Genomic DNA, 18,734 nt, shown 5'->3' with positions numbered 1-18,734 from the left:
ATGATGAAGTTCAAAAGTTGCACATACATGCATCAAACATCTATTTTTGCCACAAATCCTAAATAAATGGCTACAGCATTTACAAATATAAAATATACTTCACCTATTCAATTTCTCTCTGGGAGAACACCAAATGCATTTCTAACCAACAAGTCACTATTTTTGTACCAAAGCTTATATGCTTGCATATAGAAAAATCAGTTGCATACCTTTCCATTCGGCATTCCAAGTACTTCTTTGAAAAGTCTCGACATTTCTCAGATTTATAGCTATTAGATTTTAAGCATAGCATGTAAGTCTTCTTCTCCTGGTGATAAAGGAAAGAAATGCCACACAGTGGTCAGCTACAAATACTTGGTGCAAGTCTCGGGTTGGCTTCTTTCAAAATAGAGAGATAAGTAGTTAACATGCAAGATTGCCTCAAGGAAATCACATATTATCACCAAAAAAAAAAATTGCTTAAATGATAAATCTAAAAAAGTAAACAAAATATAAGATGAAAGGGAAGTTTGCTTACACAAAGGACTTACTAAGTCACACTCATGAAGATGGTCCAAAGGAAAAACACCTTTTTCTGGTGGTACAGGTTTCAAACCCCTATTCCCACCAAAAGCACCCCCTATCACAAAGCTCAAATACATGAATGATGATAACATGTTTGTATACAGATCCAAAAGTCCAATGTTTTCAAGATAATAAACGATATGAAATCAGGGGCCACACCATATGCTCAAACACTAGAATGACAATTGCATGTTTGCTTATAAAGATCAAAGATTTAATGCTTTTCAGACATTAGAAGCGAGGAATCTAAGGGCCATTCACTTTAAGAATCTTTCAGTGAAAAAGGCCCATTTCCTTTAAAAAATTTACTTGTGCTCGTAAAACAAACAATCCCTACAGTAAAGAAAATAAATAACAAAACATTCAACTAAAATTAGATAAATTCAAGATAGCATACTAACAATTAAAGATTGATAAAAAACGATTACCATGTTATAAACCTATATCACTGTACATGCAGAGGTGCTGGTCTTTATCAGAAAGCTTTCCACCTCACCATCAAAATACATGAGCTCTTGTAGGCTGAAAATCATGAAGACCCAGTAGATATATGGATACCTGGTGATGTGGTTACAGTTTGTAGGATTGTAAAAATAATCGACAGAGATATTAATTGGAGTGTGGTGTATAGATGAATTGGAGAAAATGCCTCAAGCAAGATGTCAGTGAGGCTTGCTCAAAATCTTCCTGTTCAATGTGCTTGTGTGGAACTACTGTTTTATAACTGACAAAATGGAGCCTATTAACTCCAGGGATTGAGGTTATTCTTTGATTAACCTTTTCTCTCTAGTAGGCTTTAGTTGAGACCAAAACGGGTAATGATGACTACAGAAGCGATCAGAAAACTAATAAGAAATATTTAATACATAATGTGGTTGAATAAAAATATAAAGGAAATAATTTGGGATGACTTCCTTATAGTCAATATCTACTTAATGATATGTGTCAAGTCCAGGCCATAATGCATTGGTTCTATAAAATTATTATGCGTTTGAGATATTTAAGCCTAGACTTATAAAAGTTTGTATATGACCTTATAGCTCATTCAGTTGTGATCTACTTGTTCTGAATTAGGTTTCCTCTCTTCCAGTTATAATACTAAGCCAACTACAGGCGCTGACTTTTACGGCTACCAATGGAGTTAGGACCCTACAAGGGCATAGGTAGAGGTTGGTATTCCTCTAATACATAGGGTCCACTCTATTCGAGGTGATCGCCAAGTGTAAATCCTATGACCTGCATAAGATAAGCTTATCCGCTTGAGATTGATAGTAGTCAAGGAGTGTACTATGTCAGTAGACCGTCAACCGTATCCCCTAGCTACCAATTAATTATCGTTAATTGCATGCAGGAGTGGGATACTTGCATAGGGAATTTGATTGATAATGCCAGGAGCATGTCAGTCTGAGGGTCGATTTCATGTCAGCGATGGATGTCCTCATTGCTTAGTTGTCGAATGCATTGTAGGGAAGAGAGAATTCTAATGAGGAATACATAGGTGATAATTGGACCGACCTCATGGTATGACTTTGGGCTTAGTTGATGTGAAATGGTACAATTCAACATGTTAGGTCAAGGCCAGACCCTCGGTGTAGCATGGGATGCACCAAATCCTCTTTCCAAGTATCTGATAGTGCAAAAGACAAAGGAAAGGAATGGGACACATGGTGTTGTGTGCAATACACTAATATATCTTTTCTCTAGGATGCACTAGGGACAAGGGATGGTTAGCCAACGATTATGAGCTAGTTATCATATTCTTTGTGATACCTACAAGAGCCAGTCACTATGCTATTCATGAAGCTTATATGAACCCATAACTATTGTTTTGTGATACATCTATGAATCAGTCACTATTGTTATTGTGGTGCACGTCATAGCTACTTTCTATGTATGTGATATATGGCCAGCTAGTCTTTTGTGTACTTATGATGTGAATGTGCTAGTCCATTGTAAATGAGATGTATACTCAAGATAATCACTGCGTGTAATTTTCGATATGACCCTCATGGGTATGTATTGAGTTGGTAAACTATATATTGATAATGATGGGTATGGAACTATCACCTGATGGTAATCAGTATCTTTAATTGGATAGGATCAAGCTCATGGTACCCTTAATTAATAGTTAAGAACAAAAGATTAGAGATCTCATCAATAGGAGAGAGTAAACTTACCCTAATTGTGAACTACGAAGCCTCTGATTTATTTCCAGAGGATACATAGGCAGGGTCATCTAGAGTGATCCCTCAAGGCCTAGGTCTGGATCTAGGATGACTCTAGATATGGAAGTTAAATGTCATCAAGAGAAGGCATAAAATGTGAAATTGGGTTGTTGCCCACCATAGTGAACAAAGGATATTAAAATTCACCACTTATAAATTAAAAGGAAAATAATTGGTTCGATCAGTTGATGATTAAGAAAAAAATAGTAGCAACTGAGGTGGTTGTTACAGAATACCTTCAACAATTAATATATTCATGGACTCCAGAATCCAGAATAGTTTCACTGAAACTATGATGATTATCATGTCTTGAACATTTGTGAAATCTAGAGAAGTCGAATATCTTCATCCATTTTTTGTGGAAACAGGCCGAGGGAGGAGCCTGAATGAGAGGAAGGGTATGGACAGAAATACTGAGGGTATTTCCATTATTTCCAATACTATAATAGGTATCCCAATGCACTATGAAAATAATGGCTCTGTGATATATCTCCTAGCACCCCCACATCCACCACTATTCAGATGTGTTGTGGTAAAGTGGTTGTTGCATTCAAAAAGTAAAACCTTGAAAGAGACATCTGAAAAACTAGGTGATAGTGTGGGTAACCTTTCAAAGTAGATGATAAGAATGCCCATTCTTTGCAAAATGCCAAAGTGACTAAAATGGAAACAAATGGAAAACGTAGTGTTGGAGTCCCATGTTGCTATGATAGCTTTAAGCTTGCTTCTCCAAAGCTTGATGAGACTGGTGTATCTATAAGTGGATCGGATAATTCCTCCCAATGTGCAGAAACATATTTTCAAATACATGAACCTTTTTCTGCAAAACTAAATCAAATTGGAAATATTAATTCATTAGATCAAGAGAGCATCACAAGGTTTGCTAAATCATTTGCAGTGTGCAGATAGGATATCTTAATCTGCTGAGTCACTTGAAGCTAATCATATTTCATAGAAGCTCCAATTTGAAGCTAGAAACATTCATGCCAGCAGTCCAAGTGAAAGGTGGACAGGTAAAAAATCACAAAAGGAAACAATTCATGAAAAGAGTCCCAAAAATTGGAGAAACATTTCTCAGATTTCAGCTCCTTCTCCAGCAGGAGCCAAGCAGACTCCTATTAGTCAAACTACTTTTCATGATCCTGCAAGTGTTGGTGCAGTCCAACAGTTAACTCTAATAAGCATTGAGATCCATGCATAATCATAAGAAGACCTGTGACCTGACCTTGGTATGATGCGGTTTCCATAATTGTTACAGTAATTCAATTAGGTAAAGGGAGTTTTAGTTCTCATAAGGGATGAAAATGCTAATGTATACATCAAAAATATTGATGGACAATTGGTTTGTGAGTTATTTGCTGCCAAAGATAGGAAGACACAGTTTTATTTGTTCATATTGCATGTTCACTTGTATAATCCAAATAAACCAAGTTCACAAGGGGGTTTCAATTGGATTATTTTCGTTGCGAGGGCAATATATAAGGAACAGAATTAGTTAGGGATTTTACCCATAATAATTTAATTCATTAAAGCATTGAGTTCAATGGGAAGAGGAGATAAGATTGATTTATTACTGTCCAACAAGAGATCATGGAGGTCTTAGGGACTGAAAAGAGTACAAGGCAACAGCAAGCAGCGGGAGCACCAAAATGATGTCCGCTGAAAGAACAAACAAGAAAGAAAAAGAACAACGAAAATAAAGCTAAATACTCCTCACAAATGAGAAGTAGTCCAGAAGCAAGGATACAGTCTGGGGCAAGGGTGTATTTTGGGGCCACCTCATGAAGCTGCTTGAAGTAGAGTGAGACTGTTGAGCATGCCCTCTACAAGGTCTCACACATCTGGTGTGCCTCGAGGGAAGGAAAAGAAACCACTTTGCCCCCCAGTCAGGAGACGTTGGAGTGAAGGAGGTGATGAACTGGTCAGAAATCTGTCTCGATGGAGACTGAAGCAGCAGAATGTGATCCCAAAGTTGCATGGCTTCCTGGAGATATAGAGAAAGACACCACTGATCGGTGTATCTAAAAAATGAAGAAAGGGATCCACAATCTTTGAACAAGCAATAAAACCTCCCCTTGATCTCATAGTATATGGGGCAATAGAAAACAAAATGGGTCTCAAATTCCATTCCCCAAGGGAGCAGACACAGCAAACCTTCTCCTCTTTGTCAATCTAGTGATCCATCTATATGTGTAACCAATGGAAGCCCACTCTAAAAGACCCCAAAGAGATGTGGAGGGCATGAGTCCAGCGGTGAGTGAGGTACCAAGGGCAGACAATGACCTCGTCCCGGACATCAATGAAGTACTTGACGTAGAAACCCATCCTCGGGCAGAGCCCCCAGAAAGGTTTACTCCGCCTCGTAATAATATATTGTTTGTAGATGTTGAGCTTGATGTGCTTGTTCAGCTCTTGCTGAGAAGGAAGGAGATGAGTGGGGGCATCCAAAGAGAATTGAAACAGAGGGAGGTCATCCATCACAATCTCAATTGAACAAAGAAAAGAAAATCCCTGAGTAAACTGGCAACAAGCTTTGCCAGTGGGATAGGAACACACCACCACCTCAAAGGAGCGATAAGAAAGGTAAGAATATTTGTGGCACCTCTTTGTAGAACCTGCAAAGAGCTCCATAACCAATGGACAAACCAAACCAAGTCAAAGATGGTCCCAAGCCTGCAAGGATGAGCCCAAAACTCAGCCAAAATGATATTGTGGGGGGTGGACTGATGACATCTAATAATGCATCAAAGGAGGGTTTGAACTCTCTTGATCGAAGCCCAATCAAAATCCAGGAGAGAGTGCCACCCTACAATGGAATCGTAAAGAACAGTCGGCCTAACCAAAGAGTCCAGGAGGGACATCTTGGTCGTGGTATTCTAAAAATGATGTCTAAAGCACTATCTCTCGAGCATAGTCAAGGAACCAAGCCCTTTACTAGCCCGAGGTTGCATGGTCAGTCTCGTACTGAAATGGACCCAAAGAACTTGACCCCAGGTAAGTATAGGAAGATGTGATCTCAACCTCAAGTCTCTAAAAGTAGAAATGGAGATGTAAGGTCTTCAAGAACTTGAAGACCATCACTCGGGTCTTGCCCAGGTTCACAACTAATTGTCACGAGTCATAAAAGGAGGCCAACCCATCAAGAAGTTGTTGAAGCCCCTCTAGGGAGGAAGCCAAAAGAAACACATCATCGACAAACAATAGGATAGATATCAAAACCTGGTGTAGTTAGCAACCGTCCCTAGGAAGTGTGAAGTCCTAGAAGAAAGCCTCAAGCTCGTCGATGTAGATACCAAAAAGACTGGGGAAAAGAGGGAAGCCCAACTTCACCTTGATGGTGCTTTGAATAAAGTCTAAAACACCCTGTGGTGTCTTGAAATAGCCAACAACACTCTCATATAATCTCATAATAGTTCTCAGGAGAGCCTCTGAAATACCAATGTCTCTAAGTCTCTAGAAGAGAGTCGCCCGAGGAATAGAGTCAAAAGCCTTGCGAATGTCTACAAAACAACATTAGACTAGAGTCGAGTTGTGTTGAACCGCCTCAATGATAGTCCACAAAGTCATAATATGGTCCATGGTCTAGAAATTTGTACAAAAATTGGCATTCCCCATAGCTCAACAATGTCTTCGACCAAGCTCCTTAGATAGAATAGTTGTTCAGCATGGTGGCGTAGAGTTTGGAAAACATATGCCCAACCATGATGGTCCAGTAGTTGCAAAGGTTTGAGATCAGCTTGGTCTTATGGATATGCCACGACCAAGAGTTTCGAAAACTAGTACAAACCACCCTATTAAAAAGCACTGTGAGGAAGGAGCCCAAAACTGTAAAAGCAAGCTTGAAGAGCTCCCCTTGGAACCCTTCCTCATTTCTTGTCCTGCTACTATTTGTGCATCTAATGGCCTCACTAATGTTGGAGAACACAAAGAGATGGCAACAAGGTGGGCGGTTGAGGTGGAAGGGGGGATGGCTAGGAATATGAATGATAGAAAGCAAGAAATATTAAGTGAAACGGTTTTGGGAGAAACTCTTTAAATATGTAATGAGATTAATCACAAGAGGATCCAAATTTGAAAGACAATGCTCCGAAAGATGTATTTTGATTTTGGCATTGTTAAAGGGAAGATATTATTGTAGTTCTTGAGAGAAAACATGATCTTTTCGACATAGATGAAGGGTCTTTGAACTCTCTAATTTTATCCAAGAAATAAAAGAGACTTTCTAAAGCTTTGTGTTCTCTTGTTTTTCATTTTTATTGTTATTTTGATTTTTCCTATGTTCTTTATTTTTCCTATGTCAATTGCAATCATTCTTAAAAGATATTGTCCATTACATCAGATCATGGACATTTTTATTTTATAAACTTTGAATCTTGAGTATTCTCACAATTTAAAGGTAATTGTTGTTATTTTCGTAACCCTCTAATTATGGTTGTTGAGGGGGTGAACTTTGTGGCTTTCATCTCTATTTTTCTTTAATCTAATTCATATGCATTTGTGTCATAGCTATTGTGCAGATGTTAGTTAATATTTTCTGCCTTCTCGTTTAAAACTTAAAAGGACACCCTGAAAAAACCAAATTACATGCTACAGGGAGCTGAAACTCTAAAATTCAGAGAAAGATCATCCAAGTCATGGTGATCTCTCTGACTACTTGAAAGCAATTTGATTTCGTGTCTAAGCAAAGAGAGTCATTGTTTGTAATCCTCAAAAGACAAATCTGTTAACCAACAGATAGTAAAACAAAGTGAAGAAACAAAAAAATTACCTTCACTTAGATCCATGCCAGAAGAAATGTTGGATATTGGGAAGGATTGGGGCATTTCAATCAGCCCAATAGAGTTTGATTTTAATAGCTCAAGGCCTTGAGATTAAAGAAGGATGAAATGGACTGCATATTATAGGCAGTTTGGCAGTAAGGAGACCCCTTGGTAGCTTGGCCAAAGAGAAGTTCAAGCACAAGTAGTAGTTTAACTAAAATGACCATTGTTACACCCACCCTGAGGGACGGGGGGATGGCGGGACGGGGGGACAAGTTTCTAGGATAGGGGAACAGAGGACCCTTAATTTGGAGATGGTGGGGGGATAGGGGGTTGTATATATTATACATATGGTACTTAAAATGCTAGTTATAAAAAGATGTACAGCAATATAAGATATAAAGATATAAAAGAGTAAATACTTGAACATTGCATTGAATTGGAAGATCTAACATTGAACATAAATAGTCGAATCGGCAAATAGTCAACATTGGGACGTTGTCCCCATCCTCGGCAAAGGTGGCAAAATCTAGTGGTGCCACTGGGGATGAGGGGACGAAATTCTTAGGTCCCCAGTGCGTCCCCACCTCCGAGACGTGGGGCAAAAAGGTGGTGGACTTGTCTCCATATCACTATGCTAAAATTTGAATCCACAAAAATTCATGAAAAGTTGGATGATATACAAGCACTAGGAGTAAAGTCAACCATCTCAAAATGATCACAGCAATGTTGTTTTATCAAGATCGCTGCAAATGTATTCACATTGCGTCTTCGGTTTATGTTTTCCAAGAGTAGCGATCTCTTTCTTATATTGTGGAAAAGATATGGATATTCATTAATATTTAATTATTACAATAGTTTATTATTTAACTGAACACACACAAATATATATATCACATAGATTTATCACATATATATAACGTCAATTTAGTCTCGTGAGTTTATCCAATCGAAACTACCAAACATTAACACTCCCTCTTAGCTAGGGAGGATAAACATAAGACAGATATTACACAATTAGTAATATTAAGAATGACAAATTTTAAGGATATCTTTGATCAGAAGATATCCACCATTTTGATATCACATTTGATATCATGAGTATTGGCCTCTAGAATATTAACACATAATATTCACCAAATACTCTGAGTAATGGCCTATAGAATATCAACGCATGATATTCACCATGTACTCAATAAGGTTTGATATCTCATATGATATCATGAGTATTGATCTCCAGAATAACAACATATGATATTCACCAAATACTCTTTGAATAATGGCCTCTGAAATGTCAAGATATAATATATTCACCAAGTACTGTGAGTAATGGCCTCCTGAACATCAAGCCACATGATACTATTTAAGTACTCTGTGCAATGGCCTCCAAAAAATCAATTTGCATAACATTCACCATGTACTCAAAAAATATTTATAAGGTATGTGCACACACATTCTCATTATGCTTACCATATAAACATCCACGATACGAAGCATAATCTATCATGATCTACATAGACATCGTAAGATATCCATCATAATAGAAAATTAAGTTATTGTAAGATCGTTACCTTTTCAATAACTTTTGCAAATACAAGTGACATCATTTGGAAGTCGTCACTTCCTCTTATGTGCACAAGGGGTAGGCCCATTAAATCATGCAGTCACAAACATGATAGCAAAAGTTCACATGAAGTCAAAACTCCCTTTGATTTTGATATGATCAAGATCTTCAAAGATCAGTTAAATCATATCCTCTATCCACTCCTTCAAATGAATGTGTCAAACTCCCTTTGAACATCAATTCTCTGAGCTCCTCACCCAATGTTGCCTCTAATGAAGTGTCAGATTCCCTCTTTTTTCCTGCAAGAACATTCTCGGAGGAAAAGATCAAGGGAAATAATTCTTATAATATAAATAAGAATACTGACATTAGTTATGATGTAAGTAAAATAACTCATGCCTATTACTAACAACAACATAAATGAGTGCAACACTTAATTTATATTTTCAATAATAAAAGTAAGAGAACATAATACTTAATATTTTTTACCCTTTATACTCCCATAGTAAATCTCACAATCATTATATCAAATTATTAAACGTCATTTTGAACAAAGATATATAATTAAAATACAATTATACATATATATAATTTATTGCCACATATATTCTCAATTATATTTTATAATAATAATATGAAGAGGAAACATTAAATCATATACCATAATACTTACCTTAGTGGGACTAGTGGTCGAAACCCAATAGTCCTTCAGTATGTCTCAATACCACAGGTCCCAATAGACCTTCAATAGATCTAGGCACTAAAATATAATTGACTATTATATGCATTTGCTTCACGTACCTTATTCCTTCCCTACCCATCCCACATGTAATTACTTCTCCTTGGATGCAAGGATCTATTTACCCTTTCACATAGACGTGCCATCAAAATTTGAGTTATGGAATTTACTTTAATCTATGATTGCCACATCAAATTTATTGTTTTAATTTATCGGTTAACGGAATACAAATACCCAATTGTATTGCTCGTGGGTGTTACATCTTAATGTGGGTGGGACCGTACTCCACATAGTCTGTAGAATTTCCATGGTGGCAAAGTATCAGGATTAACACTTTGTCATGCTTTCTATGAAGTGTCAAGCCAATGAGAAGGCCACCCTCTTTCTTTCATAAGTTCCTCTTTCTCTCTGACAGACATATACAACAATCATTGATGGATAATCCCTCTAACACTGAACTAGACCATACAATACTAAAGGCTCATACCTCATTTTAGGATCATCAAAGTAGCTCGATCCAAGAACAAAACGCTTATTTGTATTCGTAGCTTGTCCAAACAAATTGAAGATAAAACCAAAGGTTGCAGATATAAAACCCCATTTGAAGTAATTCAGTGTTGTTTCTAAATCCTTCTGTGTCTTTAATACCTCTGCAATAGACACTAGATGAATACAACAACCGACATTTTCAAAAGCGTTGTTCGCATAATTTTCCCAAGACATTACTAGAGTTTGGTAATAGGTTGTCTGATCTATCCATCGTATCTTTCATGATTTCTTCTATACTGAAATGGAAGTGTAGCCATCCTTGAATGTCTTGAATGAACATCACTAGCTCAAAAATGCGATAGAATTGGTATTTACAGCTCCCAACTTGTTGAGACCAAACAAAAAATGATTCCATCATTTGTCATTGATACCATCGTAGATATGATAGAAAATAAAGTAAATATGTAGGGATATTCCATCTCATTATCATCTACCGCAAAAGATTGATTCCAGGACCATAGTGCACTTCTATTGATATAATCGTTTTGGCTAATCATCTTAATCTCCCAAATTCCTATGTGATGAATGCCCATTCTCTAAGCCTAGCTATGGCAGAGAAAGGAAGCCTGCTAAAAAAATTGTATATGAATCATCCAATTACTAATGCTTCCGTATAAATCTGTATATGTCTTTTCTGTTCCTTTGACTTTGGCCTCCCATCTCATTCCTTTATACTGGATCATATGTAACTCATAATGTGTTCCTATTTGTTTCTTCAATCGATGGATGGAAAGTTGAATTTCCTTTTAAAATTCCCTGACTTGGCAGAATGTGTGCTTGAGCATGTTTTGGGGGTCTTCATGGAAATTCCCTTCCTCAAAATTCCTTGACTAGGCCAGCGCATTTTGTGTTCCTTGACAGACTATTTTGTTGCATTCTTTCATTCACAATTCCTTTACCATTGTTGAATTGTCTAATGCTGCATAGTCCAGACATATCTGACGCTGCCAATGGTTTAAGAGTTTGGTTGTATCTATGCTGAACCATTTTCTTGACACAAGTTCATTAAGATATTTGTCTGGTAATTGTTCTCTTACATTTGTAGCCCTGCTCTGATACCATGTTGTTATATCAGGATCGCTGCAAATGTATTAACATTGCCTCTTCGGTATATGTTTTCCAAGACTGGTAATCTCTCTCTTATATTGTGGAAAAGATATGGATAGACATGTCCCTTCATGGAACATGCCGATTCATTAATTTTTTATCAATATAATAGTTTATTATTTAACTAAACACGCACAAATATATATATATATATATATATATATATATATCTTCGGTTTAGTCTAGTTTATCCAACTGAAGCTACCAAACATTAACAAGCAAGGTTGCAAATTTCTATAAAAGATTCAACTCAAAGTATTTATTTGCAGAGCGGAAATTCAGGATGGCTAACAGTTTGAATCCAAGCCACTTCAAGAGACTATCAAGGAAAAGTGAAAGGCGCTGCATGAAACGGGTTAATAATTAACACCTTGGATGGTGAAAGAAAAAATCCCATTGAGCTCATCTCTGGTAAGTCAGACAATTAAGGAAACGATAACTATGGAATACCATATACTTCTTCGCAATATTAGTTATTAACTATGGTTTCTCCTCACAAGTTCTTGAAAATAGAAAATCAAAAATATTTAGAGTCCCCTGTAGAGATTATTGATATCTATTTTTTGTTTCTAATGAAAACAATTTGAACTCTATGGAAAAAGCACGAAACACCGGGTCTGACCTCGATAGTTACGACACAATAAAAATGCTTTAGTTCAAATTAAATGGTTTCCTGATTTCATGATATTTTAATCACTTGATTAAAAGAAAATTCGGTAAAACCCTATATCTCCAGGTGCTAGAAGCCATGCATCAACCTTCCAGTCTTCTAATGTTTATGACATTACTATGAAACAGAGTAAAGTGGTTTATGGCATTCATGGAAACAGTTTTAAGATTTGTAAGAGATATGCACCTGCATTCATTGTAGCTTGGTTTTCAACATTGAGAACGGCAAAGCTCCGATGTCATAACTGCCTTTCACAATTAAAACTAGATTTCCACAAAACATAACCCTAAAAAAATCCGTCCTTGAATTGATCAATAAATGCCTTGAAGTTTTATAAATAAAAACATGGTCTTTACGACATTATAAATACCTTATACGACCTCGACTTGCTTCAGCTTACACCTGACTGAAATACACCTCTATAAATGTAACAGGATCAGATTCGACCAAAAATTCAAAGCCAGAATCTAATGTATTATAATAACGTTGAAGTTCAACGGTGGCATATAGAGTCAGATAAAAACAAATCATAGCGCTTGACTTCTTGTTGAGAATGGGGACTATAACACCTATAGTTTATTAGTCCAGACTATAGTTTTCATTCAGCTTGTGCTTTTTTTTTTTTTTCGAAAGTTTTGAAAACATTGATTAACTTTATATGTTTCTCAATATTATTATTAAAATAGATTTTTTTATTTATTGTAATACTATTATTTCATTGGCTATCATAGTTTTTGCTAATGGTTTTAATATTTATATAAGAAAAAATAGCTAGATTCATTGATAATAAGTAGTTTACATTTCTGCTACATATGTTTTTTTATGAATGTCAAATGTCTTAAATGGAGGGAAAATAAATGAGTTACTTATCGGTTGCATTGTGTTTCCACAAATTTTGCTATCTCATCTTAAATATGTTGCATTCGGTTGACAAAAACAAATATATACAGGCATAGAATTCTATTTTACAGGTGTGCTAACATGCGAGTTTAAGATTTTCTGAACATTTTTTCGTTTTAGCTTGTTGTTGGTTTGGGATAATCAACATCATTGTAAGTGTCTCTTTATTTTAGCAATTGTATGGCTCTATAACTTTTATAATTTTTGCATTGTGACTTTCTGTTGTTGTTTCTTTCATTTAGAAGCTATATATAATTTTTTTGAAGGGTTTGCATTTGTTGCAGATTTTTTTAGGCTACAACAACAAGGAAAGAGGGTTTATATTCTTTGCAAAATTGTTGGAGGTCAAAATTAGTACATGTAATGCTTTACCTGAGAAGGTTTTATATTATGTGCAAAATTATCTTATTTTTTATTAAATGCTATTTTTGTGCACGACTAGTATTTCGTTTGGATAAACCTTTTACTATTGACATTGACTGGATTAATGAAGTATGGATTGTACAGGCTTATTGTTTTATCTCTCTGGTTAAGGGTTTCGTTTGGTTGTTGAGTGTGTCTTTGGGCTCTCCTATTTTTTAGAGATCATTGGTATGATATCGCTGGTTTTGAGAACTTTTCTTTCCAACTTTGCATTTGAGATATTGATGTGCCAAACTTGGAAGCTATTGCATACTTCCTATGCTCTAGTTTTGTCATGTATAATTATCATTTTTTGCACAAGCTTACCTTGCATTAGAAAGAGCTGTGATTGAACATGGAGCATTTTGTTGGAGCTTTTTAAAGTTTTTTCATTGCAGTCTATCATGACTTTTTTGCAGAGATTTTGTTTGTGAAGTGAAAACATACTTATGTCTCCATCTGAATCTAGAATCCTAGCACTACCTTTTCCATTATATTCTAACACAAGATTTGATGGGTATTGAACAAGGTCTTCCTCATGTAGAAAGACTCACTAAGAACTTCCTTTCCATTCCTCATCTCCATTAAGTTGCCCAAATTTTCACTGGTAATCGCTAAACCTCACGGTTGCACCCTATAGAAATTTATACCTATTCCATGTCCACAATTTTTTTTGCATTGTGAATTTTGTTTTTGTTTACATCCTCATAAAGTCCTAGAGTTTGAATGTGTCCAGCACCCAAATTCTCTGCATATTTGTCTAGAGAGAATAGATTTCCAGCCCTTATAGTGACCTCTTGAAACATAACCAATGTATCACTTGTTCCACCTGAATCAAATAGTGTCCTTTGGACGTTTCATACAAGTTGTTGTTTGCTCTCAGCATTAACTAGAGTATTTGTTTGAAAACTATTTAAAAAGACATGTCAACTTTTTTCTATCTGCTATGAGTATTTCAAATTGAAGGTACTTTTAGAATTGTAATGAACAACAAAATCACTAAACCATTTTAGCAGAAGTAGACTTCGTAAGATAAAAATACCTTGAAAAAGTTTATAGTCAAGTATGAAGGTTTTCAATCTATTTTGTGATGCTTAGTATATTCAAGCCAATGCAATTGTATTGCAGACTAATTTCTTCATACTACACCTACTATCTATATGATATACACAACATTGTGCCAAGCTATATTGACATAATGTATATGATTATTCTTTTTACAAATAGTTCCATTTCAAATGTCCTCTTACATATTTGAATAGTACTTTGCACCAATTCCAAAATTATCTTGTTTATACACACTATGTGAATATTAAGCATTCATTTCTTAAAATTTAAAACTATATTCCAACATTCTTCAAAACAATGCTAACAACTTGGTCACTTTCTTTCAGTAATTTAGTAGATGACAATGCCATAACAACTTAATATATACATGGACAAAGTTGGTTTTATGCTTCAAATTGAAACTATATTAATGGTGAGATTGTATTTTTGTTACTCTTTGATTTATGTGCTACACTTTCTAAATGATTAATACTTTTTAGTGTATACAAGATAGTAAAAAAGATAATCCATGTCTTTGCCACCTGCACAACCCCAACCCCATGACATTCAATTTAAACAATTTCTACTATGTTTATTATGGGAGAACAACATGTTGAACGCCTAGATTTTACCATCGTTAACCAATTTTTTTTAAAGATACCAAACCTTGCAATGCTTACCTTACTAACTTTTTGTGGGGATTTATATTAACACGTATATTTTTCTTTTATCTACATGCTTCTGCTTTGCCTTCACTGTACCAACAACAGGCCAAGTGGCCAAAATGCTATTTACTGTTCTTTTTAATTATTAGTCTGAAAGCCATTTTAAACTTTTAATATTTGGGGAAATCAATAAATATTCATTTTCTTTTGATTTTGATTTTGAGTGGTGACATAATAAAATAAATCTGTGCTATTATTTTATTATTCTCAAAGCCAATTAATTAGTTACTAATAAAGCTTTTCAGAAGCATATATGATAAATAAAATTTTTGACAAAGCATTTATTAAAATAATCATTTATATTTTTACCAAAAACCAGGGACTCTAGCTCTTGCAGAACACTTGCTAAATTTTAATTTTTCATATTTAAAGAAAAACACATTTTCATATTTAAAGAAAAACACATATATACAGGCAAAAGTCTATACGCAACAGTAACTTGCGAGGCTCTTATGTGGGAGGTCTTGGGTTTGAATCTACCTTCACTTATTATATTATAATAATTAATTCCAACAAATAATAATTAATCTAGGCTTTAATCATTTACCGATAATAATAAAAACACAGATATATAAAATGATATATATAAATAAATATTGGTTTTTTGTACAATCCCAAGACTCGAATCTTTAATAAAGAAATATCTAAAAACTTTTAATACTAGCAGTCGCATGCTTTTGTACATGTAACGAGTGCGCCGATAGGAGATGAGATTTAAGAGAAAAATGTAGAATGAACATTAAATAATGTAAATATAAGTTTTATTTAAAATGAAAATACAAAAATAAAAAAGTTGAAGATTAAAACATAGATATAAAATTTACAATATTAAGCAAATTTGAATATTGCTTAAGAAACGTGTTCAATATTTTGTAATTAAATTCAATTTATTAAATATGAAAAAAAAAAATCATTTAAAAAAAAAACCATCAAAAAATTTATTACGAAAAATTAATAAGAGAAATATAAAAAAAATAATAAGAAAAATAGCGACATCTCTAACAAATATTCTATTGACTAAATAGGTTATAGAAACTGAAAAAATAATATTTAAAGAAAAAACTAAACTAATATTTTAAAAAAATTAAAAACTAAAACCTAAATCAATTTAAAAAATCAAAAGTTTAATAAATAGAGATCACAACATAATCTAATGTGAAGATCACAAGTAATTATTTTTTAAATAAATAAGAAAAGAAAAACAATAGTTAAAAGTGGATATTTAAATTATAATCTTATGTGAATAAATTAGATTATTAATAATTTTTAATTTAAATAACATAATATTTACTAAATTCTTTTAAATAGATTAACAAATATTATTTATTTAAATTAAATTTATCAAATATGAAAAAAAAAGTCCATCAAAAACTCTAGTATGAAAAATTAATAAGAGAAATAGAAAAAAAATATGTTGACTAAATAAATTATAGAAAATAGGCAAGAGCCTACAACGCATTGGTAAATTACAAGCCTCTCATCGGAGAAGTCTTGGGTTTGAATCTACTCGTGATTAACACATCATAATGATTAATCTTAATAATAATAATAAATAAATAACCTAGGCTTCGGTCGTTCACCTATCAAAAATAAAAAATAAAAAATAAATTATAGAAAATTAAAAAAAATATTTAAAGAAAAAATTAAACTAATATAAAAAAAATTTTAAAATTTTAAAATAAAATCTAAATCAATTTTAAAAATCAAAAGTTGATTGTATAGATCACAACGTGAGCTAATGTGGAGATCACAACTAATAAATAGAAAAAGAAAAGCAATAGTTAAAAGTGGAGATAAAACCTAATAAATATCAAAACAAGAGTTAAAAGTGGAGGGAGATAAAAACTAGCCGATAAATAATTAACGGGAAGGATTTTCAATTTTTCGGCCAAACTCTTGCAAATTTGTTGTGAAAAAAATAATTTCTGGGAACAAAGTTCCCACAATAGCCCATCGGCTAAAAAATAGATCCCCTATCATATAAATTGATAAAAATATTACTTCTCAACAAGTGTCATGTAGTGACTTGTATTTGATGTAAGTTATAAAAGTTAAGTTTAAAATTATAAGAAAATAAATTGAAATAATTTTAATGATAATATTTAACTCAATTTAATTAATATTTGAATATTACTAGCAATTGCACCATAAATGGTGCAAGGAATAGCCGATAGACAATTTTGTACATGTTTTAACTTAACTACTTATACGCCCAACTCTATAAAATTGAACAAATTATCCAAATAATTTATTTTGTGTGCATCATTCACCCCAATCAAAGAGCTTTCTAGCCTCCTGTAGTCATGGCATTAAAAATAGAGTTGTCCAATAGATAGGTTACTCTGCCACAAATTCTTGTCATGACAGATGGACCCAATAACTCATGAAATAAGAAAAGGAAAGGTATCTCAACCTACTCGACCTATGAAAATTTCAGGGAAAACCACCATGCACTATCTTTTTTCTCAAAATTGGGAGCATCAAGTTCATTCGCCTTCATTGTGACATTGAAAGATACCTCTTAAGACAAACCTTATTGTCTCCCTTGCCATTTGTCATGGTTGTATTGAGGCAAGAGTGATTTTCCTTTTAAAACTTCAACAGTCTTTACTTTGTTCATAGGAAACCTGATGATTGGGAGTGACAAACTATCTGGTTAAAAAAAATTGATTTAGAGCATAACCCCAAAGCATCATTTCCTAGTTTGTAGTTGCCCGCTTAATGATTTAATATTTTGAGAACTATCGAGTGAATACTTCCCACATGTTGCTATCCGATCTTGGACATAGAACCCCCCTTCATCTCAAAGGAGGTATGAAAAATATTTTGATGACCAATTGTCAAAATCTCTCCACATAATTGCAAACCTACGCAATAAGAAGAGAAAATCAAAGTAACACTACATAAAGGATCTCATTTGTAAGAAAATAAATCTTATCGGAGTTAGCCCAATTAAAACAAGTGTCTATCACAATCTACTTTTGATATCAATCATAGAGATGCTAATGAAACATTGTGCATACAGAGTCATTAAATCATGATCAAAAGGTTCAAAAAGAAAGGAAATTAAAGGTTTGTACACACCAAAAAAAAAAACAACCATCTATGTATAATTACTTACTAAAACATATTTCAGAACAATTGCAATATTCTTCAGTGGAATAATTTGAACCTAAAATCATACCACACAGTAAACCAAAGAATTATTACAATCTAAAACACATGTAGATATTACCAGGTGAAACATTGTCTGTAACGAAATATCTTGAGTCTATTCAAAGGGTCTTCTTAAAACAAAAAATCACAAATCTTGAATATTAGTGCTTGCGACATATTAGTTTTAGCAGTAATTGGTATATTGAATGGACAATTGATACTTAACACTATACAAAATAGAAAACTACCAAAATAGTGACAATTACCTTTTAGTATGTGAGTCTTCTCAAATTTGTGGTTTTTTGAAATACTCTTACCCTATATTT

General features: G+C 34.0%; 1 protein-coding gene across 1 annotated transcript in view; it reads right to left on the bottom strand.

Moving 5' to 3' along the window:
• LOC149551264 (uncharacterized) overlaps positions 1-12,742 on the bottom strand; it is a 52,182-nt gene extending 39,440 nt beyond the window's left edge. The window contains exons 1-4 of the mRNA XM_089786824.1: positions 12,549-12,742; positions 12,365-12,464; positions 531-619; positions 210-307 (exon numbers count right to left, since the gene is read on the bottom strand). Coding sequence (XP_089642950.1) covers positions 210-307; positions 531-619; positions 12,365-12,374 — 197 coding nt within the window. The 5' untranslated portion in view covers positions 12,375-12,464; positions 12,549-12,742. The remainder of the gene's footprint in view (positions 1-209; positions 308-530; positions 620-12,364; positions 12,465-12,548) is intronic.
• Positions 12,743-18,734: the final 5,992 nt, after the last annotated feature.

Source organism: Cupressus sempervirens, chromosome 6 (genome assembly GCF_028749045.1).
Source record: "Cupressus sempervirens isolate cs-2001-9-10 chromosome 6, ASM2874904v1, whole genome shotgun sequence".
Taxonomy (NCBI): Eukaryota; Viridiplantae; Streptophyta; class Pinopsida; order Cupressales; family Cupressaceae; genus Cupressus; species Cupressus sempervirens.
This window is presented reverse-complemented; position numbering and strand designations above follow the sequence as displayed.